This window comes from Podarcis filfolensis (assembly GCF_964270895.1).
Source record: "Podarcis filfolensis genome assembly, chromosome: 9".
NCBI lineage: Eukaryota > Metazoa > Chordata > Lepidosauria > Squamata > Lacertidae > Podarcis > Podarcis filfolensis.
In genome coordinates, this window is record NC_139610.1 from 66,588,645 (window position 1) to 66,613,340 (window position 24,696).

Genomic DNA, 24,696 nt, shown 5'->3' on the forward strand with positions numbered 1-24,696 from the left:
TTGCACCAAAATAAAGCCTGTAAAAGACAGGTTGGAGTCCTGCCTGGTTACTCTCGAGCAACCGCAACAGCATCTGACAGCCATAAAGGGAGCATAGAGTCCGCTGTCAAAAGGACTTAACACCCAGTGCAGTGTAGCATTTAGAGCAGTGGCGTCCAAACTTTTTTTAAAGAGGGCCTGATTTGATGAAGTGAAGGGCCGTCAGGGCCCACCAAAGAGCCAACCAAAGTTGTTGAGCTTTTTTTATGATTTTACCCCAGGAAATAAACTACCACAGGGGCCAGATTAAACCAACTGACGGCCAGATTAGACCCCAAAATGGACTTTGGACATGCCTGGTTTAGAGTGTAATACAAGGACCTGGGAAAGTGGGGTTCAATTCTGACTTGGCCTTAAGCTCACTGGGTGATCTTGGGCAAGCTGCTGTCTCTCAGCCTATCCTTCCTCGCAGGGTTGTTGTGGGATTCACTGAGGAGAAAGGAAAACTTTGTGCTTGCGCTTCTTGGAAAAAAAAGGTGAGATAGGGATGCAGTAAATGAATAAACATAAATTTGTGTTTCTCAGCTGGCTGGCTTAACGCAAGGCGGTGGTCAAGTAGCGAACCGCCTCTTCTGAAACTTGCCTGCTCATCCCCCCAACACACACATTCCTCCTTAATCGACGTTTCTCAAGCTTGGTCCCCAGCTGTTGTTGGACTACAACTCCCATCATCCCTAGCTAGCAGGACCAGTGGTCAGGGATGATGGGAGTTATAGTTTAGCAGCTGGGGACCCAAGCTTGCGAAACACTGCCTCAATTCAAGAGATACACTTCCTGTTGCTGTGTTGTTGTTGTTGTTTAGTCGTTGAGTCGTGTCCGACTCTTTGTGACCCCATGGACCAGAGCACGCCAGGCCCTCCTGTCTTCCACTGCCTCCCGCAGTTTGGTCAAACTCATGCTGGTAGCTTCGAGAACACTGTCCAACCATCTCGTCCTCTGTCGTCCCCTTCTCCTTGTGCCTTCCATCTTTCCCAACATCAGGGTCTTTTCCAGGGAGTCTTCTCTTCTCATGAGGTGGCCAAAGTATTGGAGCCTCAGCTTCATAATCTGTCCTTCCAGTGAGCACTCAAGGCTGATTTCCTTAAGAATGGATCGGTTTGATCTTCTTGCAGTCCATGGGACTCTCAAGAGTCTCCTCCAGCACCATCATTCAAAAGCATCAATTCTTCGGCGATCAGCCTTCTTTATGGTCCAGCTCTCACTTCCATACATCACTACTGGGAAAACCATAGCTTTTACTATACGGGCCTTTGTCGGCAAGGTAATGTCTCTACTTTTTAAGATGCTGTCTAGGTTTGTCATTGCTTTTCTCCCAAGGAGCAGGCGTCTTTTAATTTCGTGGCTGCTGTCACCATCTGCAGTGATCATGGAGCCCAAGAAAGCAGCTGGACAGCTGGACAGAATTCTGAGGGCCAAATGGAAAGGGCTGGAGGGCCAGAGATTCCCCCGCCTGCTTTTAGAGGACATTGCCAAGCAATTAACCACAATCGCTCGCTTGCAATGCCAGCGGGCCTCCAAGAAGTCCATCACGGCTCAATAAACATGCTCTCCAAACTTGTGTTATTTGCCTGGCTCAGCTTGCAGGGCTCCCCATTAGAATACGCCGTGCTCGAGCACGAAGCTAAATGCACTCCTAGTGAAAAGCTTTACCCACTTCACCAGGAAAACAGCCATAAATCTTCCAGATATTAATCAAAGCCATGGGCCTCGCTGCTACCCCCAGAGCTGTACCGGCTCCAAGTATAGACTCCGCTGGGCTGGCTGCATTAAACTGTCCAATCCATCATGCTCAGCTTCTCTACAGCTCAGCAATTCATCTTTCTGAAACGCAGCAGAAGAGGATCCTTTCCAGGAAAGGACCTCTAAGAACTGAAGCAATCTGGGGATGGGTTGCAAGGAGGAAGGCCTGTCAAGCATCCCAGCAAGCAAAAAAGTGGCCAGCTGATGTCAGCCAAAACTGAGTAAAGGGGATGAGGGTTTAATACAGTGGTTCTCAATCTGTGGGTCCCCAGATGTTGTTGGACTACAACTCCCATCATCCCTGAGCTCTGGCCTTGCTAGCTAGGGGTGAAGGGAGTTGTAGTTCAACAACATCTGGGGACCCACAGGTTGAGAAAGGCTGGTTTAAAAGCTACTCACTTGTTCCATTGTTTTCATGACAATTGCAGGTACAAACTGGTTGACTATAGACACAGACTTTGTTTGGACAAATATACTGATATCCGGAAAGCTTTAATACACAACGTGGTGGGTTATTGGTAACCATATTTAGACTAGGATAATAATGTCACTTATATCTATATAATAACCTATAGCATTTAAATTTGACTTTACTTAATGTGATACATTGCCCTTTTGGCCTTTCTTCTTTTCTCTCTGTTTCCCTTTCTTCACATTTTCTTTTCTTTTCTTTATAAATGAATACATGAATAAATGAATATTCAGAACAGGTTGCTGGAAAAGACCCAACAGAATGTATATATGTAGTTGAACTTAAGAGAATCAAGCCAGGCGAGGATACAAACACTATCAAGAAAAGGGATCTGACTGCCCCAAAACTTTGCACAAAGGGTTTTGAAAGTGTGATCACACCTGAACGCCCTTGACAGCATCAAAAAGCACAAAAAACCATCCTGGACACACCTTCAAAAGGATTTCTGGAAGGGCCCCAACTACATAAGTACTAGAGGACTGGAGAGGAGTTTGGCCCCCATTGTTAATGTGGCTAATTGACACCATGGAGCCGGGTTTAATGAATCTTGCGATATATATTTTCAAAGGGCAAAGCAGCTAAGATTTATAAGGGCCTGACACATTACTCCAGGCTGTTTAAGAGATTGCTCAGATACCTCAGGATAACTTTGCCAGATTTACTCCTGAGATTTATAACATTATTTACTCATCAGAGCACCAAGTCAGTCAGCTTCCAGGAAGCCTCTGTTTTCAGGGAAAGAACATGCTCAAAATCTTGGTGGCTGAAGAAGAAGAAGAAGAAGAAGAAGAAGAAGAAGAGGAGGAGGAGGAGGAGGAGGAGTTTGGATTTGATATCCCGCTTTATCACTACCCGAAGGAGTCTCAAAGCGGCTAACATTCTCCTTTCCTTTCCTCCCCCACAACAAACACTCTGTGAGGTGAGTGGGGCTGAGAGACTTCAGAGAAGTGTGACTGGCCCAAGGTCACCCAGCAGCTGCATGTGGAGGAGCGGAGACGCGAAACCGGTTCACCAGATTACGAGTCTACCGTTCTTAACCACTACACCACACTGGCTGAAGGGGACGGCATTCCACTGCAACAGACTAGCTTTCGCCTGCTTCATCCTCTCCAAGCCAGCCACTCCTCAGCTATCCAGCAAGAAAAGGTCTTCTCCCCACCCAGCCTCTTGCAATGACTGAAGAAACCTCTTTGACCGATCTCCAGCTAGTATTGTCTGCTGGAAAAGTAGCAATTACAGCACCTGCCTGACCAGAATCCCTTCACTCCAAGTCATCGTTACCTGTGTAATATGCCTGGGCTACTTCTTTCATTTGCTTGCTAGTCCTTGAGGCCAGGATCTCGATCAGAGCCTGCTCGTCTGTTCCAGTACCCTAGAAGCAAAAAGAAGAGTAAGAGGATTTGTTTAGCCTGGAAAAGAGGAGACCGAGAGGCGATCGGATGGCCATCTTCAAATATCTCAAGGGCTTTCAGATGGAGCAAGCTTGTTTTCTCCTGCTCCTCGAGGGTAGGAATTGAACCAATGGCTTCAAGCTACAAGAAAGAAGATTCCAACTCAACATTTGGAAAGACTTTCTGACAGTAAGAGCTGTCCATCAATGGAATTGTCTCCCTCGGGAGATGGTGGACTCTCCTTCCTTGAAGGTTTTTAAGCATAGGTTGGAAGGCCATCTGTCATGGATGCTTTAGCTGAGATTCCTGCATTGCGGGGGGCTGGACTAGAAGACCCTTGGGGTCCCTTCCAACTAAGATGCTATGATTTAGGCACTTTCCACTGTAGGTTTCCATTGTAGGGCCTCCTTGGGGATCTAGCATTTAGCAAGCCTCTGAAGAGCCAAAAGACAAAATGTCAACAGAGGCGGTAACATCCCGAAGATTCATGGCAGCAGAAGGGAGATGGACTGAAGACAATTCAGCCAAGAACATCTAAGCTCCTAACTGACATCAACACAAGGGCTTTAGTGAGTGCTTAACTTTTTCACCGAAGCCACAGGGGGCTTATCATTCCCTTGACTGCACCTATTGGGATTAGTTAACACCGTTGGCGAACAGTCAATGGTGTGAGCTAACAGTTTAAATGGGTGCCGAAAGCATCGACCAATGAATTGATCGATCCATTAACTGCTGGTCCAAAGTATGGATTTTGGAACTGAGCTGCCCTCTGAATGGATTGGTGGCATTGAGAAAGATATTTACAGCACATAGCGTCCCAGTTCATTGACACAAATGTGATGGTTTTTGTTGGGACAGAATGTCATGCCTGAATCAGAACATCTGTGTGTCCTCTGGGGCCAAAATCCAAAGAAGGGGCATGCATACACCAGAGGCAACTGTATGGAGAGGTGGAGCTGTGCTTGCTCTTCCTCTACTGAAGAGGCTAGCTGCTGCTCAGTTTTATGGAGCGGCTTGTCTCTTCCGTTAAGTGACAATTGCCGCAAGGGAAATGGCAAGCAGAGGTCTAGCTTTGAAAGTGGCTGCAACATCCACTTGCCTTTTTCTGAATGCCAAACCATGTGCGAAGACAACTTCATTTAAAATGAGACATTCTCGCAATGCAGTATGGCCATCTTTTAATTTCCTCAAAACAGCAGCGGATGCAAAAAAATTATGGCAAGCGAAATTTCCCAAACGAGTAAATAACAGAAGGCGCAGCGCTGTCGTTGTAGACTTACTTTCATGGATTTCTTCAGTTGTTTAGCATCAAACACTGCCGGAGGCGTTACAAGAGCGACCATTATACGCTCCAAATTGCCAGAGAGATCCCCCTTCAAAGCATCTTTCATATCCTTTTCAAAAAGAGAAAGAAACAGAGCTGTCAATGTTTCTCGCTGTCAAAAATCCTATCCAGGCTCCAAGGACGGTCTGCCCTTTACAACAGAGATAAACCGTCCACTGAATCTCTCTTTTAATTGTAGCTTCATTCTCAGTGAGGACAAAAACCCATGCCTGGGCAAGACCACTTCACACAGCACATTAAGCAGCCAAAATCTGTTTTAATTGTGGTTTTAAATCAGGGCTGCACATGGTTTCATTCTATCACTGTTGCAAGCATGGCTTGTTTGTTTTGAAGTCTTTCATCGCTGATGCTAACGTTTATATGCTGCATTTTTAAGAATATGCTTTGTTTGCAAGGTGCCCAGCAAATATTTACTGATGGGTGGCTATGTCAATTTAAAATAATGAGAGCAGCAAGAAAATAAACACACATGGGAGGGTGCGCTAGGAATGACTGCTCCTCCATCCAAAAGATCCTTGCAGCTGGAAAACTAGGAGAAGGTTGTCTACATGGAAGAAAGAGAGAGAGAGAGAGAGAGAGAATCCATCATGTGTCGCCTACAGCCTGAAGTGGTCCAGCCATGCAAATTGATAATTAGATCTCTGCCTCATCCCGGACTAAAGAGACCTGACCTCCTTGTCAGGAGCTCAGCCTACACTCGAGTAGGACCTTGGCAGAGACACATGCCCGATTGGCATGTTCTCTCCCTCCTGATCGATCATTCGGGAGCTTCATTAGCTTTCTTCAGCCCGAACATCACAGCGACCAATGCCAACCGACACAGGCACACTTAGGGATCCACAGAGTCTTCACACTTTGTGTAACAGACCTCAGCAACTCAGCATTTTGGCTAATCTACTTTATTTACATATGAACACACACGGAGTACTGCAACACGGCTCCCTCTCTCTAGCATCAGACAGCAAAGGGAAAAAGACAAAGGACAATAGTCCCACTTCACGGAACACAGTAACACAAACATCTTGTCTTCGTCACTTCCCACCTTGTGGAGTCAAAACATACACCGTCATGTGATAGACAACAATCCCATGACAGCAATCATGGAGCAGGAATTCTAACACGCCTAACCTTCCAGGGATCCTCACTAATCCACCCTGACTGCTGATAGCATATGGCAGGCTTCCTCAACCTCGGCCCTCCAGATGTTTTTGGCCTACAACTCCCATGATCCCTAGCTAGCAGGACCAGTGGTCAGGGATGATGGGAATTGTAGTCTCAAAACATCTGGAGGGCCGAGGTTGATGAAGCCTGGCATATGGCTTCATAGTCCCCCACCCATGTGTCCTGCTGGGCACAACACTTCAGCCCTACTTTCAACTGCCCCCTATTGCCACCTCCTTCACCACCCTGTTTCTGCCCAGTCCTTAAGGAATTCAGGATGCTATAAACAGGCTGGATCTCAAGGTAGCCTTGCAAGAACAACCAACGTTGGTCTGAGATGACACCATCTGCAGCAAGCTTCATGGCTGAGTGGGGCGTCTTGAAGCCCGGTCTCTTGCTTCTTATATTTGATAAGAACATAAGAAGAGGCGTGTTGGATCAGGCCAGGCTATCTAGCCCAGCATCCTGCCTTACAGTGGCCAACCAGATGCCTATACCAAATGCCTGAAAGCAGGATTCCTGTATAATGGCCTTCTCCCCTCCTGTGGTTCCCAGAATCATTACTGCGTCCGACTTCTTGGCTGGTCGCCATTGGTTTTCCTCTCCTCCTTAAATTCATCCAGTCCTCTTTTAAAGCCATCCAAGTGGGTGGCCATCACTGTCTCTTGTGGCAGTGAGTTCCACAGTTTCCTGGGAACGTTTATATAATTTAGCAGAGTTTAAACGATCCCCTGTTTAAGTTTATGCAGCGACAAGCGGGTTGCTAACTCGTTTGAGTCCTATCAATAATTATACCTTCCTGGCTGATAATCCCTTTCTGTCCCTCTTAAAGAAAACACACATGAATCTGAATCATATTAACACAAACTTCTTTACTATCAGATTCATTCAGGTTTACAGTGTTGTTCCTGAAGGCAGGCTTAGGTTACATAACAGATAAACTATATACTAGATCAGGGGTCAGCAAACTTTTTCAGCAGGGGGCCGGCCCGTTGTCCCTCAGACCTTGTGGGGGGCTGGACTATATTTGGGGGGGGGGGAATAATGAACGAATTCCTATGCCCCACAAATAACCCAGAGATGCATTTTTTAAAAAAGGACACATTCCACTCATGTAAAAACACGCTGATTCCCAGACCGTCCATGGGCCAGATTGAGAAGGCGATTGAGCCGGATCTGGCCCCCTGGCCTTAGTTTGCCTACCCATGTACTAGATAGTAGTGAGTCATGAGAATACTGCATCCGAGCCGTTACCTGTTAACACTCCTTGCAGCAACCGACCCACCGACAAAACTGCCTGCCACAAAGAGGCCGTTAGTCCTCTCTCAGAATGTTGGACTTGACTGACAGCTTTATATCCCACAAGTTTAACGCTGACACACATGAAAACGTCTGTCTGTCCTGAATCTTCCAACATTCAGCTTGCACACAAGCTCTGTCGGCTTTCTTCTATACAGTGGTACCTCAGGTTACATACGCTTCAGGTTACATACGCTTCAGGTTAAAGACTCTGCTAACCCAGAAATAGTGCTTCAGGTTAAGAACTTTGCTTCAGGATGAGAACAGAAATCGGGCTCCAGCAGCACAGCAGCAGCAGGAAGCCACATTAGCTAAAGTGGTGCTTCAGGTTAAGAACAGTTTCAGGTTAAGTACGGACCTCCGGAACGAATGAAGTACTTAACCTGAGATACCACTGTAATTCTATACAAAACCTACAAAATCAGGACTTGAGGACTTCTTGGATCATTCTTTTTCTAGTTCCTTCCCTTTGACCTTACCACCTTGGGTGACCCTGCTGGGAGTAAGAGATTCCCGACGGCTTCGCTCACAAGGGTCATAGGAACGTGCAAGCCCACTCACCACGACAAGGTGGTGATCCAGCAAGTGAGCATTTAATGGTGTCATCACAAGAGAACACCCCCCCCCTTATTCCTGATGGGAGTCTTTTGCAGCCTAGAGATCATCTCCGAACCATACCTTTCCCGCAGCTGCCCTGTACTCCTTTGCAATCAGCTGCCGCTGAGCATTCGATCTTCCCGTGAGGATATCAATCAGGGTTTTTTCATCAGTGCCTAAAATGCAAAACAGAACCGATTAAAAAAAAAAGTCTAAAAAGTGGTTCAACTCCCAGGCTAAAAAAATCAGAATAATCACATTCAAATGATGGGTTTAAACCCACTGCAATTTGCTACTCCCTACAACATATTTTATTGATTCGTTATTACATTTATAGCCTACCCTAAATGAAGTTGCATTTTAATGTTGTATTTTAATCTAGTTTTTTAAGCTGTATTTCAATCAGTTGTTTTATATTTGGTGTTAGCCGTCCTGAGTGGGGAGGGCGGGGTATAATTAAATTATTATTATTGTTGCTGTTGTTGTTTAGTCATTTAGTCGTGTCCGACTCTTCGTGACCCCATGGACCACAGCACGACAGGCACTTCTGTCTTCCACTGCCTCCGGCAGTTTGGTCAAACTCATGCTGGTAGCTTCAAGAACACTGTCCAACCATCTCGTCCCCTTCTCCTTGTGCCCTCCATCTTTCCCAACATCAGGGAGTCTTCTCTTCTCACGAGGTGGCCAAAGTATTGGAGCCTCAGCTTCAGGATCTGTCCTTCCAGTGAGCACTCAGGGCTGATTTCCTTCAGAATGGAGAGGTTTGACCTTCTTGCAGTCCATGTGACTCTCAGGAGTCTCCTCCAGCACCATAATTCAAAAGCATCAATTGTTTGGCGATCAGCCTTCTTTATGGTCCAGCTCTCACTTCCACACATCACTACTGGGAAAACCATAGCTTTAACTATACGGACCTTTGTTGGCAAGGTGATGTCTCTACTTTTTAAGATGCTGTCTAGGTTTGTTAATAATAATAATAATTTGTTGTTGTTGTTGTTGTTGTTGTTGTTGTTGTTGTTGTTGTTGTTATTATTATTATTATTATTATTATTATTATTATTATTATTATTATTACCTTTCCTCCATGGAGCTCAAAGTGGCACACATACTGTAGCTCTCCTGCCTCTTTCATTTTAGCCTCACAACAACCCAGTGAGGTAGGTTAGGCCAAGAGTCTATGCCTGGCTCAGCGAGCTTCAGGGCTGAGTGAGGATCTGGTCTCCCAGGTCCTAGTCCAACACTCTAACCACTACACCTCGCTTCCCTGTTTGTGCCAGGAGTGTTGTAGAAATTGGCCTACTGCACACAGGTGGAGTTTGCCTTCTTTCTTCCACCCATTTGCTCTGGCCCCGCTCAGAAGCCATGTGGCCCTCGAAGGATTGTCCAGGAGGCAATGTGGCTCTCGGGCTCACAAAGGCTCCGTGTTCCTGCTTTATGCCCAACAAAAAGGAAAACCCTGGTCCTAATCTTGTGCACTACTCAGGACTGGCTGCTGCCAGGCTGGGTGTCAGGAGCAGGTCAGCAATAACTTAAAAAGTGCCAGGGAAGTTAACTCTTTATCCAAAGGAACAAAACAGCTGGAGTGAGGCTTGAGGGAGATGTGCAGAGATGGGGTGGCAGGATGAGAAGGAGCTGGAAGGCCGGAGTGGGGACCCCCAGGAGGAAGAAGAAGAGCTTCTGGATCCTTTAACTCCTGTCAGGGAGCATTGTGAACAGACTGAGAAATGTTTGAAAGCTCAGGAACGTTTAGAGGAGTGCAATGCTCAAATGTTATCTAAGTACCATACGGAGGAGAAGTGTACAGAGAACTCTTTGACTTCTTGCATGCTAGAGACCATTGTGTGGCTCATAAACTCTTCAGCAAATTGAAATAAATGTTAATATAAGCCTGTGTCCTCCTCATGCATAGCCGCTGAAAACCTGAGTCTGTTCGGTTTGAGTAAACCTGCAGCTCTGCACCCGTGATATGAAAGCGAATGCAACTAGCTCTCTGGTAATTCTGAGAGAATTTAAGAGTTGCCAGCAGGATACATCTATGTTAAATAGGAGATTTGCGGCTGCTTAAGTGTTTCTGTAGACTTCAGATATTAAAGATATTTCCCATCAAAAGTGAAGAGGGAAAAGAAACAAAACAGCTCAGGAGGCCAGGCCTAACTCTTCCCAGTAGGTCTTGCCGCAATGAGTCAGTTGTGAGGACTGAAGGTTCCCACCGTCCCCCAGTTGCCTAAGTCTCCTCCTCCCTTAGGACCTTCCGGAGCAATCTGAGACTCTGTTGCTTTGTCTGCCTTTGCTCTGCTCTCTTCATCCCTCTTCTGGTTCTTGGAAACCAGTGGGGACGGGAGCTGGTCGTAGCAGGAGGGGGAGACACCCATGCCTCTTCACCAGCCAGACTCGTCTCTGCCTCTTGGCTCCCCTCCTCTCCAGCCTCCACTTCTACCTCTGAGTCTGGACTGCTCTCTGCCACAGCCTCTTCCTGCTCACTAAGCCCTGTTACTGCTCCAGCTTCCGACACCTCCTCCTCCCAGTCTTCTCCCTCTTCCCCCATCTGACCACTCATCACCCCCTGGCTCTGAGGCATCTTCTCTTAGGGGTTCCCCAGCTGTTTCCTCCCACCATCCCTCTGCATCCAGCCATGACAGCTGCCACAAGCCCCTCAATGGGACAATATGGCAACCCCTGCAGAAATGTGCATTGGAAGAGCACCCGCCAGTCCTTTTGTGATGCTCTATAGGCTGGACGACTTTAAAAGATAAATCAACGAATTCACAGAGGAGAGTTCCGTCGATAGCTATTAGCTATCAGAAGCAGATCACAAAATAATGAATTTGGGTTTTCTGGAAGGGATAAGACCAGGACATGAGATTTAATTAATTTATGACTAATTACTGGCTGCAGAAATGCCAACTGGAGGGGGGGGGACTGAAGCTATCACTGAGTGGGAAATTAAGTGCGGAGCTTTAATTAAACGTGTCGTGTTAACTTATTGGATCAATGGCACAGAAGGGAAAAAGGGGAAACCGTGGGAAAATGAATTGTTTAGATAACTTTGTTCTCATTCTTGTACAAGCAACTCTGATTCGGCTAGAATGAATGTGTTTGCTTTGCTTAGTATCCTGCGGGTGACTGCAGGCATCAAAACCACAAGAGCTGGTGCAACGCTAAGACAACATGAAGCAGGCTGAGCCAGATGCAGAAGGTGGTGTTTATTCAGAAATCCTAGGGAGAGGCAACATCTGACCAGATCTTCTGCCTGCCTGTCTGAAACAGAGCAGGACGCAGAGGACCGAGACCACTTACCTATTCCCCGAATTGCTTTCCGAATTGCTTCAGCATCTCTTGATGCATTAAAACCAGGCGCATCCCGAATCGTTCCCCTAGTGCCAACCTAAAATAGGGAGAGCAGGGAGAAAGGAAGTGTCTATTATTATTATTATTATTATTATTATTATTATTATTATTATACCAAAAATGGAAAACGAGCGAGGTCCCAACTAAAGAAGAATGCAACTTAAACTGATGGAATATGCGCAGCTTGTGGATCTAACATATAGAATAAGAGAACAAGAAGAGCATACATTTAAAGAAGATTGGAAAATGTTTATTGAATATATGGGGGGGGGGAATTGTGTACACTTGAAAACGTTGGCAGCATTAAGATAAATTCAACAGTGTAAATAAGTTTTGATGGATATAATAAAGGAGAGCCATGGGGCAGGATCCAGGATGCTCAGATTACTGCCACCAGACCTCCCCTTTCATGATGTAACCGTGATGTATGAGTGATGTAGTTTGGGGGGGGGTGTAACATGGGGATTAGCAGCTAATAAAAGTTTGGGGGCTCTTTTGTTCGGGGCTTCCATCTTGTTCCACCTTGTGGCAGGTGGGAGTCCTGTCGCGACAGTCTTCAATAAAGACCAAGCCTACTGGCTGATGTTTTGCTCTGGTATTCCTGGCTGGTGTCCTTGTTTTTTTGTCCAAGGGAGCCCTCAGATTTCTCCGTTAACATTATCAAGACATTAGCTACTCTAAACAGAGCTATAAAAGTACCTTAATATACAAGACATTAAACAATAAAATTTATAAGCTAAAATTATCACATGGCCACTGATATATTAAAAAATAAGGTTAATTAATACAATGTGCAATTATATTCGGAGTTTGGTGATATAGAATATAGCTTGATGTAGACAGGGTCAAATAAATTCATCTCCTTTACAGTTGGTGGCTACCTTGGCTATATAATTTGCTCTAATTAAGAGTGCTACACGCCAGGTCACATACTTATCTGTGTCTGCGAGGAGATATAAAATCACGTCAGAGGGGTTCTGGCCAGGGGACCTTGTCATTATAGGTGCTAAAAGTCTTTCTCTTGCTTCATTATATAAGGGGCAGCGCAAGATATAATGCATAAGGTCCTCTACTTCAGAACATCCCCTAATGCAGACACGTTTGTTTTTTGGTATGCCTCTGTGTCTCCCATCTCTATATGCAGAGTTTATTGTATTTAACTGTGACTCTGTAAAAGCTTTCTGAAGTTGCACAAAAGTCAATTCATTAAAATAAGATGTATGTTCATAAGCCTCTCTAAGTTTAAAATAGACAGTATTTTCCGCTCTATAAGATGCACCAGACCACAAGACACACCTAGTTTTTGGAGGAGGAAAACAAGAAAAAAAATATGCTGTATCTCAGAAGCCAGAACAGCAAGAGGGATTGCTGCGCAGTGAAAGCAGCAATCCCTCTTGCTGTTCTGGATTCTGGGATAGCTGCGCAGCCTGCATTCGCTCCATAAGACGCACACACATTTCCCCTTACTTTTTAGGAGGGAAAAAGTGAGTCTTATAAAGCAAAAAATACGGTAATGGGGCAGCAAACAAATCAATTTCCTGGCCTTTTGCTTATAAGATCTGATCTAACCAGAGGAGGCCAGAGGAAATTCACTTGGGTGTGGATAAGGGAAAAGAAACACACACACACACACACACACACAAACCCCAGGAGCTTATGAGCTCAGCCATTCAGGAATGTTGTCTTAGTTCATCCACTGGAAATGAAGAAATAAAAGCGAAGCAGTTTTCCTGATGCCAAAATCCTGCCTGCGTGGGGCTCTGAACATGCCCAAATTCAGCCACAGTCAAGAACAATGAAAGGCACATGCAGCTTGCACATTCCTGAGACTGCTGGTGCAGCAGTGCGCGCTGTGCGTGCTAGGCTGAGAGGAAGAGCTGGAAATGTGCAAAGAGAAAGCCAATCCTTCACATCGTGGAGACAAAGTGCGGTTGAAGCCAGGTAGACAGTGAGCCAGGGAAGTCTTGCATGTGGGCATTACTCTGCTTTGTACACAAGCTTTGTACACATTTGCTGGCTCCAGGATGTTTGCTGAAGTGGAGACATGAGCTGCTGTCTCCATCTTCTGTTTCCTTCCTGTTTCTGTAACAGACTAAACTGCCTGTGGCTCTTCAGTTCCCGCAGAGCAGCCTTCTCCTACTTGGGGCCTGCTAGCAAGGGCTGATGGGAGTTGTAGTCCAAAGCTGAGGGAACACATCTGGTTGAGGGACCCTGCTGTGATAACACTGACAGAACCACAGCCTCGTTGTATCTAAAGTGCGTGGATGTCGTAACCACATCCCAAACGTATTTGAAAATCCTTCCAGAAAAACTGGTCAGGCCAGTTTTTCAGGTCACATTCCAGCCCTATCCCCTCAGCAGGACCCACATTGCTGCCACCAGCCCAAGACTCCCATTCTGGGCTTGGCAACCCCCTGTTTTAATTTTCCACAGTGCCCCAGTGCGTTGGGCATTCTGGAACATTCTGGGAAATTAAAATGGCGGCTCATAATTGTGGGATGTTGCTCTTGGGTAAAGATACTAAGAAAGGGCACATCAATGTTACCAGAGAGTGACTCTCCTCAAACCTAGAGGCAGTTCCTGAACCTGATTTTTCTGTCACCCTGGGAGCTACTTCTCGAATTTCTTCCATGGCGATATTTTGCCCAGAGAGAGAACTCAGATGTGGGAAACATTTGCTACAAAGCCAAGGCTCTCGCCTAAAAGAAAAGTGACAGCTTTGGAGCTACAAGATGGGATGAGGAGTAACCCATTTGCAACATAATGTAGGACTCCTGCCAAGGAGAGGAAAGTGGAATAAATTTCCAGAAAAATGAATGAATGAGCGAGCAAATGAATGAATAGCAGTGCAATCATCACATTAGAGAAACCTTAACAGTTTAACCACATGAGTCTGAATCCATCTATCAGTTAATTACTCTTGACTGAGAGGTTTGTTACAAATTCGACAAAGAAAGGAAGTGGAGCAAAAATCTTCATTATCAGCAAGATGATATTCTGAGGAGGTTGGGGGAATACAGACCTACTGCTCAATGATAAAACACATGCTTTTTATGCAGGAGGTATTAACTGAGTCATGTTCATTAATTTCAATGGATCTAACTCTGAGTAAAAGTTAGTTGAATACCACACCTGTCTGAAAATACACCCTGTCTGAAACTAGAGAGGTGCTGCCACTCAGTGTGAACATTACTGAGATAGAAAGACTAATGGATCTGACTTTGGTGCAAGGCTGCTCCCAATGTTTCAGAATTTGCTTTTAGATGATGCCCTTCTCAGAAGAGGCTGGCTGGCTGGCTGGGATACTAACAGACCTTAAGCAAAGCTGTGATCTCCATACTAAACAAATAACTTCATTATCCGGCAATAGTTTTTCAAAATGGCACATGAGCAAAACAGCCAGAAGTGTGTCATGCAAAGGACTCAGACTTTCTCTGTTTTTTCTCTCTAAAGTTCAGTCTCCAAGCAAACAGAGAGGATCCCAAATGCACAAGAGTAAGGTATGCGGATGACATGATTTTACTCACCCAAACAGAAGTCATTATGATCTTCTCTCAGAATGACTCTGGAAGAATAAGCAGATGTTAACAGAATGCAACACCGGGCATGTTATTATAAAATACAGTAACACAATAAAATATGTATGTTCTTGTAAAGACTCATCTTTTCCACCAGGCTTTCTCGGACTCCTATGTTCAGACCTGGATTAATGTGTATGAAACTCCTGAATCTGTTTTATTTGCTTTTACCTGTTTGTATACAGTTGGGTATTTTTAGGGTCTATTTTTAATTTAATGAACATTGTTTTTATATTGCACATAGTGAGCACTACTTAAAAGATTTTTGAAATATTAAAGGGCTTTAAAATGCTATAAAATAAAATGAAGACAATTAGCAGTCCGTTCTTTCCAATACATTCCTGCGGCAATTCTCGTGATGTTGCTACTGAGGGTAGCAACCCCTTTCTGCACCTTTTAAGATTCACAATAACTCTACATCTACAAATCTATAGTGAGGCCTGCGCACACACTGTGAAACTGGCAACAAAAACCAGCTCCCTCCGACTGTTGCAGTCAGTTAGCTATGTCTTCCTGCACTCCGTTCCACTGCAACTGTTTCAGGCACCATTTTGCTGAATGAAGCAAACCATTGTTTGTTTCCAAACCATAGTATCAGGTCCTGATTTGAGAAGAGAACCACAGCTTGTACAAGCCGCAGTTTGCTACATTTGGACACAACATCAACAACCCTCCCAACTGCTGTTTCAAGTTTGCAAAGTCTCCATTCCCATTCATTCCACCCCCCACCCCCCAAATGAAAACAGGCTTCTGAATAACTCACCATTCTGGCCTGAGTCACAGGCCATAGGGAATGAATAGCGGAGGGAATACACTGTATATCTAACATCCTCCCACCCATGGTTTATTTTATTTTTTTACCCAGAGAACTTTGGAAACTGTCCAAGCTCAAATACGCAACACAGGAAAAGGCGTATTGACTCAGATCCTTAAACAGGGATGTTCGTTTGCCACTAGCACACAGGGCTTAAAGCATAAAGTTAGCTCAGTGTTTTGCTTGGGAGAAATTTGCCCCACCCAACGTGAAGTTATGGAAACAAGGGTTGCAGAGGAGTAAAAGCAGTTAGAGAGCCTTCCTCTGCTTCTCAAAATCAGGCTTAGTGAAGAAATAACACACCAGGGGCAATGAGGAAAAAGCCATCTCTTCAAATGTGGGTCTTCCCCAGTATCATATAAAGCACAGGTGGGGTTCTGGTTTAGATAACAAATGGAGTACGCACACAAGGCATGCACCTCTCCAAGCAGGGGTCACTTCAGCACCTGATAAAATATGCTGCTTTGAGGCAGACTCTAGGCAGTTCCAGATTACAGTGGTACCTCGGGTTACATACGCTTCAGGTTACAGACTCCACTAACCCAGAAATATTACCTCAGGTTAAGAACTTTGCTTCAGGATGAGAACAGAAATTGCGTGGCAGTGGCGCAGCAGCAGCGGGAGGCCCCATTAGCTAAAGTGGTGCTTCAGGTTAAGAACAGTTTCAGGTTAAGAACGGACCTCCAGAATTAATTAAGTACGTAACCAGAGATACCACTGTACTGTTATTTTTTAAAAGTGATTCAGTCACATGCCAACAAATTAAGGTTGCACACAATCAAAGGCACTACTGAGCAACAAATCTGCTTTAAAAAAAAAATCAAAAAGGAAGGTAGCAATGCAATTCACTAGAAAATATGGGATAGCCATTGCTCCACACAGTGCTGTCTAACCTTCCCACAAACAGATCAGAATTAAAGGTGTCTAACCAGCGTTTCCGTGCGCTGCTCTGGTTCGCCAGAAGCGGCTTAGTCATGCTGGCCACATGACCTGGAAGCTGTACACTGGCTCCCTTGGCCAATAAAGCGAGATGAGCGCCGCAACCCCAGAGTCGGCCACGACTGGACCTAATGGTCAGGGGTCCCTTTACCTTTAACCAGCCCAGACACCTTGTGCAAATGACTCAGGAAGAGTGAAAATCAGAGAATCATAAAATTGCAAAGCTGGAGGGGACCCTAAGGATCATCTAGTCCAACCCCCTGCAATGCAGGAATATGCAACTGTCCCATATGGGGATTGAACCTGCAACCTTGGCACCATGCTCTAACTGATTAAGCCCAGCCACTGCTTAGCATACAGGTCATCTGGAAGCGACCTGTGGAGGTAAGCAGGGCAATGAGCGTTCAGCAGCCCTTATCAATTCACTTCTTTTCTTCCTGCACTGAAGTATAGCCTGTGTAGATGACTCAAGCTGGCTTCAGACTGTCATGGGGTTATTAAGAGTTTATCAGCATCCGCCGTCTCTCAGGGCTCATACAAACTGTTGGTTTTTCAAGAGACCAAGGTGTAATGCGCAAATGCTCAAGTCCTGCACAGTCATATAGCAGGTTTCCCAGAGAGTTTCCCAGGTGTTGATCAACACAGTCTCTAGACAAACTTAGAGCATATTAGCAGGGAAAGTTGGGATTACTCTGCCCATACAGAATTCCATCTGTTCCAACACACTCTCTCCAAAAGCGGCTAGCTGAAAGAAGGCGTGGTTAAAACTGCCACCATCACACTTCTAACCACGGCATCATATTATATCCTGCCAAGATATCCTGCCAAGGTTTCATTAACGTAGGGTTGCCATATTTCCAAAAGTGAAAATCTGGACACAAACGTTGTAAAGCCTTTTTTGGCAAAGTTGTTGATTTTTTTTCCTTCTGCAAAATCTCAAAAAAGTAGTTTTTGAGCTATTTTAAAGGGAATTCACCAAAATATGCACTTCCAACCTAGACTGCCATATGTCCAGATTTCCCCAGACATTTCAGTGATTTCCACCCAGACACTCTTTTCAACACCCAAATCCCGGCTATGTCCAGGAAATTCTGGATGTGTGGCAGCCCCAATTAATGTCTATTGAGGATAACAGCCACAGATAGACTGATGCTCCATGAACTTCTCTAATCCTTAAACCAAATCAAGTGTCCAGATTTTTTTACATGGTATAGTCCTCTCAGGACCACCCTGCTCCAAGCTGCAGGTGTGTGCAAGTGTGTGTACAGTCATACCTTGGGTTGAAGTAGCTTTGGGTTAAGCATTTTCGGGTTGCGCTCGTGCATGTGCAGATGCTCAAAATGACGTCACACGCATGCGCAGAAGCAGCGAATCGCAACCTGCACATGCATAGACGCACGGGCGTGGGTTGTGTTCGCTTCAAGATGTGAACGGGGCTCCGGAATGGATCCCGTTCGCATCCAGAGGTACCACTGTATTATATATTATGAAGCTCTACCACATTCCCTGCACACAGAAAGCTTCTCCCTCAAATGCTTGCTTTCCATGAACAGAGAGGCCTTTGATCTGAGCCAGATCACAAGAATGCAGTTCCACTCAGCTTTACCTTGGAACGTTACAGTCACAACAGGAGTGCTGCTAACATGTGAAAGAGCTTCATTCACCCATGATTCCATCCCTATGAGTCATCATGCCCTTTCCCTGCACATTAGCAATACACAATACGAAATATATTCTGCACCTCAGAGAAAGCTCTAACAAAAATGGGCATGGGGAGGGAGAGGAATCCCAAACCCATGTTGGGCAATATCTATATTAGGACTGAGGCTGTTGTATCAAACCAGGCCAGAGATGGAAACCCATCGGAAGTCCTAAACCAGCCTCGTCGGAATGGGGGGTGGGGTGGGAGTTTCTCCCGCTGCACCCCCAAAGATTCCCCAGGCAACAGGAGTGTCAACTTGGCCCCGCGACCGTGGATGCCTGGAGCCGTGGATGCCATGGCCCTGGCACGGAATTTTGTGGGTGCTCAGCTTGGGCATCCGGGGCCCCAGGGAATTGACACCTATGTTCCCCATCGAACGTTGCCTGGCATAGGTGCCGGGGCCCTGGGTGCCCGAGCACCCACAAAATTCAGGAGCTGGCACTCCTGGTGGTGCAAAACTGATGCCCCAAGCGCGCAACGCGCACCGTTTCCAATAATCCCAGGAAGAAGCCGCGACGGCGCGCCAAGAAGGCGCGGCTGGGGCGCCTCGGGCTACGGCACCGGCCGAAGCGCAAGAAGTGCGGAACGAAAGCGCGCCCCGCCCGCCTCAATGGGGTCCCCCCGGAGCCCGCGTGGTGGAGTAGAAAGTCAGGCGTCCCTTGCTCTCCATTACTTACCCGCCAGCAACAGCCAGACGCGCCCCAGGAGCCGCGAGTTTGCAAAGGGAAAAAGCGCCCCGGGAGTGTAGCTGCTGCCAAGGGAAAGTTGCGCTCCGCCCTCGCTCAGCCCCACCTGCTGGGCCACGACGCCGGGGATGGAGGCAGGGCTCACGGCCGGCCCATCCCAGCTCGCTGTCGGGCTATTTCTCGTCACTCTTGGTCTCGCTGCAACCCCGGAAGAGCCGGGAGGCTCGAACTACGGCGACGCTGCTGCGCTTTGCTAAGAGTTGTGAGGGAGGCAGGCATCCCACAGGGAAAGCGCTCCGCTTTAGCACGACGTGTCTTTTTCTCTGGACTGCATGGCTGCTGTATTAGCATCCCATGTATTTGCTCAGTGCGCGGGCGCTTGGCCAAAAAGGAAAGGGGCGCCAAAGCCAAGGGGAATTAAAAAATAAAGGGCGTTTTTACGCAGCTGCAGTTGTTTTTCCATTCAGTGAGGAAAGTGGAAAGCGTGGCATGGCAGTTGCTTGACATCTCCCCATCAACAAATCTGAATGCTCCATAGTACAGCAAAGTTTGTGCAAGCTTATAGGGAGGTGGGTTCAACAAGTGGGTCGTCTGGAAGCGACCTCAGGACTGCAGACTACTTTCCAGCCATGCAACATGCCAGAAGTGTCTTAATTCCTCTCCTCACCACCCAGGCACACAAGAGGAATTCTCACAGTTAGAAGATGGTTGCAGTCAGACAGAGATAGCATGGAGCAGGGCTGAAGAGAGGGGAGGCCTGAGAAGAATCCCAGGGCCAGACAAAGAGCCTTGGAGGGCCTGAAGTTCCCACCCTGCTTTATGACGCTGCAAAGGTACAACCCTCCTCTTTGTAGCCTTGGCAAACACATTGCTTTTCTCCCCTGTCTTCTGTTGCCAGCTTACAATGTAAAAACACAAGAATATATAGCAAGGTTGAACAAAAGTCTTGTTCCCTTATGGGGTACACAAGAGCCCTTATAGAGTATTTTGTAGGTTCTCCATTGGTAGGAGAAAATAACAGGCCAACCAGACTACCAGGAAAGGCAATCAGGTAAGGCATTATTAGATAACCTGGCAGACAGGAGATAAACAAAGCACTCAGATTTCTGTTGTAGACCGCCTTTTCTATGATGTAGGTATGATGCATCTGGGGGGTGGTCTTGGGCTACACCCCTTCTGTGATGTATGTATAATGTTTCTGGGGGTGGTCTTGAGCTCCAGAGTAGGGAATTTCAAAATATCTGTGTAAGGGGAGGCACACCTTTGTTCTGGGTCCTCCTCCGCTCTCCTGTGTGTTGCAACAACGTTAATAAAGATCAGGCTTACTAGCTGCTTTGCTTCTCTATATTCTCTGGTTGGCCTCGTTATTTTCTCCTTCCAATGGAGAACCTACAAAGGACTCTATAAGGGCTCTTGTGTACCCCATAAGGGAACAAGACCAGGTTTTGTTTACAACAATGGACAAAAACAATACTACCCCATCTCACACCCCTGAGAAAGGCCACAGATTGGCCTGTGAGAAAAGGAAGGTTTTTGCCTGGCACCTATGCTGGTGTCTGCATTGCTCTTTACATCTCTGAAATGTTGGTTGAAGGCAAACGTGATGAAATCTGCCTGGCTGATCTGGGTAGGTCTGTGCAACCAATTTAGATTGAAAGGCAAGTTCAGTTGAAAAGTAACCAAATGTGGTTTTTATTAGCAAAACAAAAACCCAGCAACAATGCAGAGAAAAGGGTATCATGGAAATAAAAACCATTCGTCCCGTAACAAAATGACCAATGCTCCAGAATACATAAAAAGGCGAGTTTCAAGAAAATGGGTTGATAGCACCAAATGAGATTTACTCAGAGCAACTTAAAAGAACTTTCTCTCGGAATGGGGGAAGTATGCATATTGAAAGCGGGTAGGACTTGTATGCCTGCAGGCCTCAACACTTGAACATTTGGTGACAAACAGAAATATGCAATATCTATGTGCCAGCAGTTGTACAATTTAAGAGAAAGTATGTGTGCGTATTGTCTCTTGTTTCATCAGCACTGCAATCATTATTCGTATAGCAACACCAATGTGCAGGATGCTCTGTACTACTACTGAGATGGGTTTTCCATGGTTCCCCTACAGTTTTGCCAATGCCATGCATACACAATGTTGGCATTCCAGCACTAGATAACTTGGCACAAGATCCTGCCTGCCATGCCAGAGTATCTCTTCTGCAATATCATTTTTGTTACCGTTTTATTCTACCTTTTCAAGGAGCCCAGAATGCCACTCGTGGGGGGGGGGGTCATCCCATTTTAACCCTCACAACCACCCTGTGAGGTAGGACAGGCCTGAAGACTTGCCCTAGATCAACCAATCAGCTTGGCTTCTGAGCAGAGACTTAGTGTGGTGTAGTGGTTAAGAGCGGTAGACTCGTAATCTGGTGAACTGGGTTCGCATCTCTGCTCCTCCCCATGCAGGTGCTGGGTGACCTTGGGCCAGTCACACTTCTCTGAAGTCTCTCAGCCCCACTCACCTCACAGAGTGTTTGTTGGGGGGGGGGGAGGAAGGGAAAGGAGAATGTTAGCTGCTTTGAGACTCCTTAGGGTAGTGATAAAGCGGGATATCAAATCCAAACTCCTCCTCCTCCTCCTCTTCTTCTTCTTCAGACCCAGGGCTCCCTGTTCCAAGACCACTCTGGCGGCTCTCGTGTTCTTCCCCAGATTCAGCAGGCTGCTGTGGGCCCAGAGGTTTCAATGTATGCAATGAACTCCACCACCCACATTCACGTCAATGGAAGGCAGGGTTTGTTGGTCTGAATGAGGACAGCTCACAAAGGCAGGGGCTCTGTGCCTTCAATGGTGTTGCATATCAGGCTCTGAAGTGGGGCAACAGGCTAGACCTTGTACACAACATCCTGGTAGCGAAAGCTCCAGTCCCAATCTGTATGATGGTTTTATGTCAACGCAAATGGCCCTTCTCCACCTAGGGTCAACCCACACATGTGAATCGTCCAACAGAATGTTCACTTCACTGTTTGACAAGCCCTGGGAAGTGTCTTCAGTCCAGGGCACACAGGGGAACAATATGAACACAGGTCAAAGCATTCACAAGACTTCTTCAAAGCATCACGGATGTTGCTTAATTATGAATGGCAGAATGCTGAAACTGTGAATAAACGGGCCAGTGTGCGTCTGAGGGAAATCCGATACTGCCTGTTGGCATTGATCAAAAGGTATACAAAGTGATTGCGCGAATCAAACAAAGTAAAGCAACGATTACAGGTCTTTTGACACTTTCAAGTGTGCATCTACAGAAAATATATTGGCAATCTCAGCCAGGTGAAATATTCCACCACGGTCCGCCAGCTTCATAATTGTCCCAAAACCAGCCGCTATGATGAGACTGTCACAGCAGATTTGCAGCAGACCAAACAGTAATGAGATTAGGCACACTGCATACAATGCATTTATACCCAACATTTCTGAAATCAGAGTGGTTCTTCTTCAATATCCACAAATATTTGCTCATCTCCTATGGAGGTCACTGTGTTTACGTATGTGCAATCTGATCTTCTGTATGCTTACTCAGGAACAAGTTCCTTGTTCTCAATGGTATGTATATCCAAGTAGGTATGCTTAGGCACTAACAGCAGAACGTAATTGTTCTACAGTCTATTCCAGGCACTGAAGTTCCAATGCATGTGTGAAGCTCCCTCGTGAAATGATTTCCCCATTCATGTCAAGGGAGGGAGCCAACCCACAAACATATACTCCTTTCCGTTTGTACATTGGCTCACCCCACTGAAACAATTGAGAAAGCCTGCTCTGCTTGGATTTCTGGGTGTCCAATGGAACACTCATGGAATTCTGGACTGGAGAAAATTCAGAAATGTATGACAATTCAGACATTTGAGAAATTAACATTAAGTGTTTCTACGGAGGAAGAAACCACTTCTTCTACTTAAGTGGAGACCGGCTGAATATTACCCAGCACATTTTTGGCACTAAATAAGCAATGGGAGATAGCCTGCTATTCTGAATACAACTTAGTTGGGCATCACCAAATATATATGGCAGTGGTAGTTCTAGTAATAGTGGTGATCAGATCTTACTTTTGCTCAAAGAGAATGCATTATACGTTTGGCTTAACATGTTACCTGCACCATGACAGCAGGAAGGAAGGAAGGAAGGAAGGAAGGAAGGAAGGAAAGAAAGAGAAAGGATAATTAGCAACTAAAATGAACTTTAAAAGCTGAGACTTCTGTCATGTGTGACTGGCTCAAAGAGAAGCCCTTAAATCACTGCCCGCTTCCTCTAATGCTGCTGCAGTGTGCTTCACTTTCACTCAGGAGTTGGAGAACCAGTGTGTAGATATGGTTGAACCTGAGTTCCAATGTGACTGATGCAATAGTGGCTGCGAGAGGAAGCAGTGGACCACAACAATTACCTGTTGCTTCTTCCACCTCCAAAGAAGCCTCATTTGCATTCGGCACCCTTCTAGTGTTTAATCAACCCCATTGTGCAGTGGAAGATACAGGAAACTGAGCACTGGAGGCTGGATGGGTGTGTGAATGGAATGCTGTCATCCAAGAGACTCAATTCAGCGCCTCAACGCAGGCCTGCTTCTCAGTGAGGTAGCTCCGTTGCGGAGTGGAAGCGTGCAAAGACGTGTCGCTTGTTCACCGCTCAAGCAAACAATGACCAAAAAGGTACCGCTCTTCCCTTTCTCTCCCCACCACCCACGAAAACCGTTACAAAAATATCAGGGATGGTTTCTTTTTTAAAAAAACCAACAAACCATAGTTTTCCCCCACCCCCACCCCAGCTCCAATTTCCTTTGTACAATTTATAAAAAAGATATTACAAAAAGGAAAAAGAAAAGTTGTGCACGGGCTACTAGACTTCTGTTCCGTCGTGTAAATTGTTGTGGACTTTCACCGCCAAGTTCACCTGCTTAACCTTTGCCCCTTGGGCCTTGTAGGCCCCATCGCTTTCACAGAGTACGTTCAGGTTCTTCACGGTGCAATACTGTCTGTTGACGTTCTTCTCGACGCCCTCCGTGTTCCTCTTGGCAGCCTCCACTTTGGTGTTGAGAGGGTACTGCTCCACGGCGTCCCTCGCCGCCTTTTTCTTTTTCCTGTGCTTCCGACACTTCCTGGTCACGAAGCAGAAGACCAGGAGAACCAGCAGGAGGAGCATGATGGCCGCGAAGGCGCTGCCAATGGACGCTCCCGTCTGCGACAGGGAAGCAGCGGCCACTGCCTCTTGCTGCTCCAGGTTGAGAGACTTCATGTTCGTGCCATTCTTGACCTGGTCTCCTTCGTTGTCGTAGATCAAGGAGTCATCTAGAATCAGGCCACCCTTAGGGCCTGCAAGGTCCCGGCGGCTGCGTCGCAGCTGCTGCACCAGAGAACGTGGTACCCGGGGACCCGCGATGGTCTCAGGGCCGATGACGTAGATCACTTGGAGGTACCACTGATGCCCGGTTTCCACCTGTTCAAAAAGACACAAAGAGCGCACAAAAATAAACTTTTTAAAAAAGGCTTCACTGCTTCAGTGAAAACCCTCACTGCCCAGCCCCCAAACCTAACTTTTCAGTTACTG

General features: G+C 46.3%; 2 protein-coding genes across 3 annotated transcripts in view; both read right to left on the reverse strand.

Moving 5' to 3' along the window:
• The window catches only part of ANXA3 (annexin A3), a 29,749-nt gene extending 10,500 nt beyond the window's left edge, over window positions 1-19,249 (reverse strand). Inside the window, exons 1-6 of the mRNA XM_083571765.1 lie at window positions 19,103-19,249; window positions 14,920-14,957; window positions 11,342-11,429; window positions 8,126-8,220; window positions 4,923-5,036; window positions 3,533-3,623 (exon numbers count right to left, since the gene is read on the reverse strand). Of these exons, the coding sequence (XP_083427891.1) occupies window positions 3,533-3,623; window positions 4,923-5,036; window positions 8,126-8,220; window positions 11,342-11,429; window positions 14,920-14,934 (403 nt within the window). The 5' untranslated portion in view covers window positions 14,935-14,957; window positions 19,103-19,249. The remainder of the gene's footprint in view (window positions 1-3,532; window positions 3,624-4,922; window positions 5,037-8,125; window positions 8,221-11,341; window positions 11,430-14,919; window positions 14,958-19,102) is intronic.
• A 1,525-nt stretch (window positions 19,250-20,774) lies between these two features.
• Window positions 20,775-24,696, reverse strand: part of FRAS1 (Fraser extracellular matrix complex subunit 1) — a 356,925-nt gene continuing 353,003 nt past the window's right edge. For both annotated transcript variants that reach the window (XM_083631513.1, XM_083631512.1), the window contains exon 73: window positions 20,775-24,585. In XM_083631513.1, coding sequence (XP_083487639.1) covers window positions 23,989-24,585 — 597 coding nt within the window. In that variant the 3' untranslated portion in view covers window positions 20,775-23,988. The remainder of the gene's footprint in view (window positions 24,586-24,696) is intronic.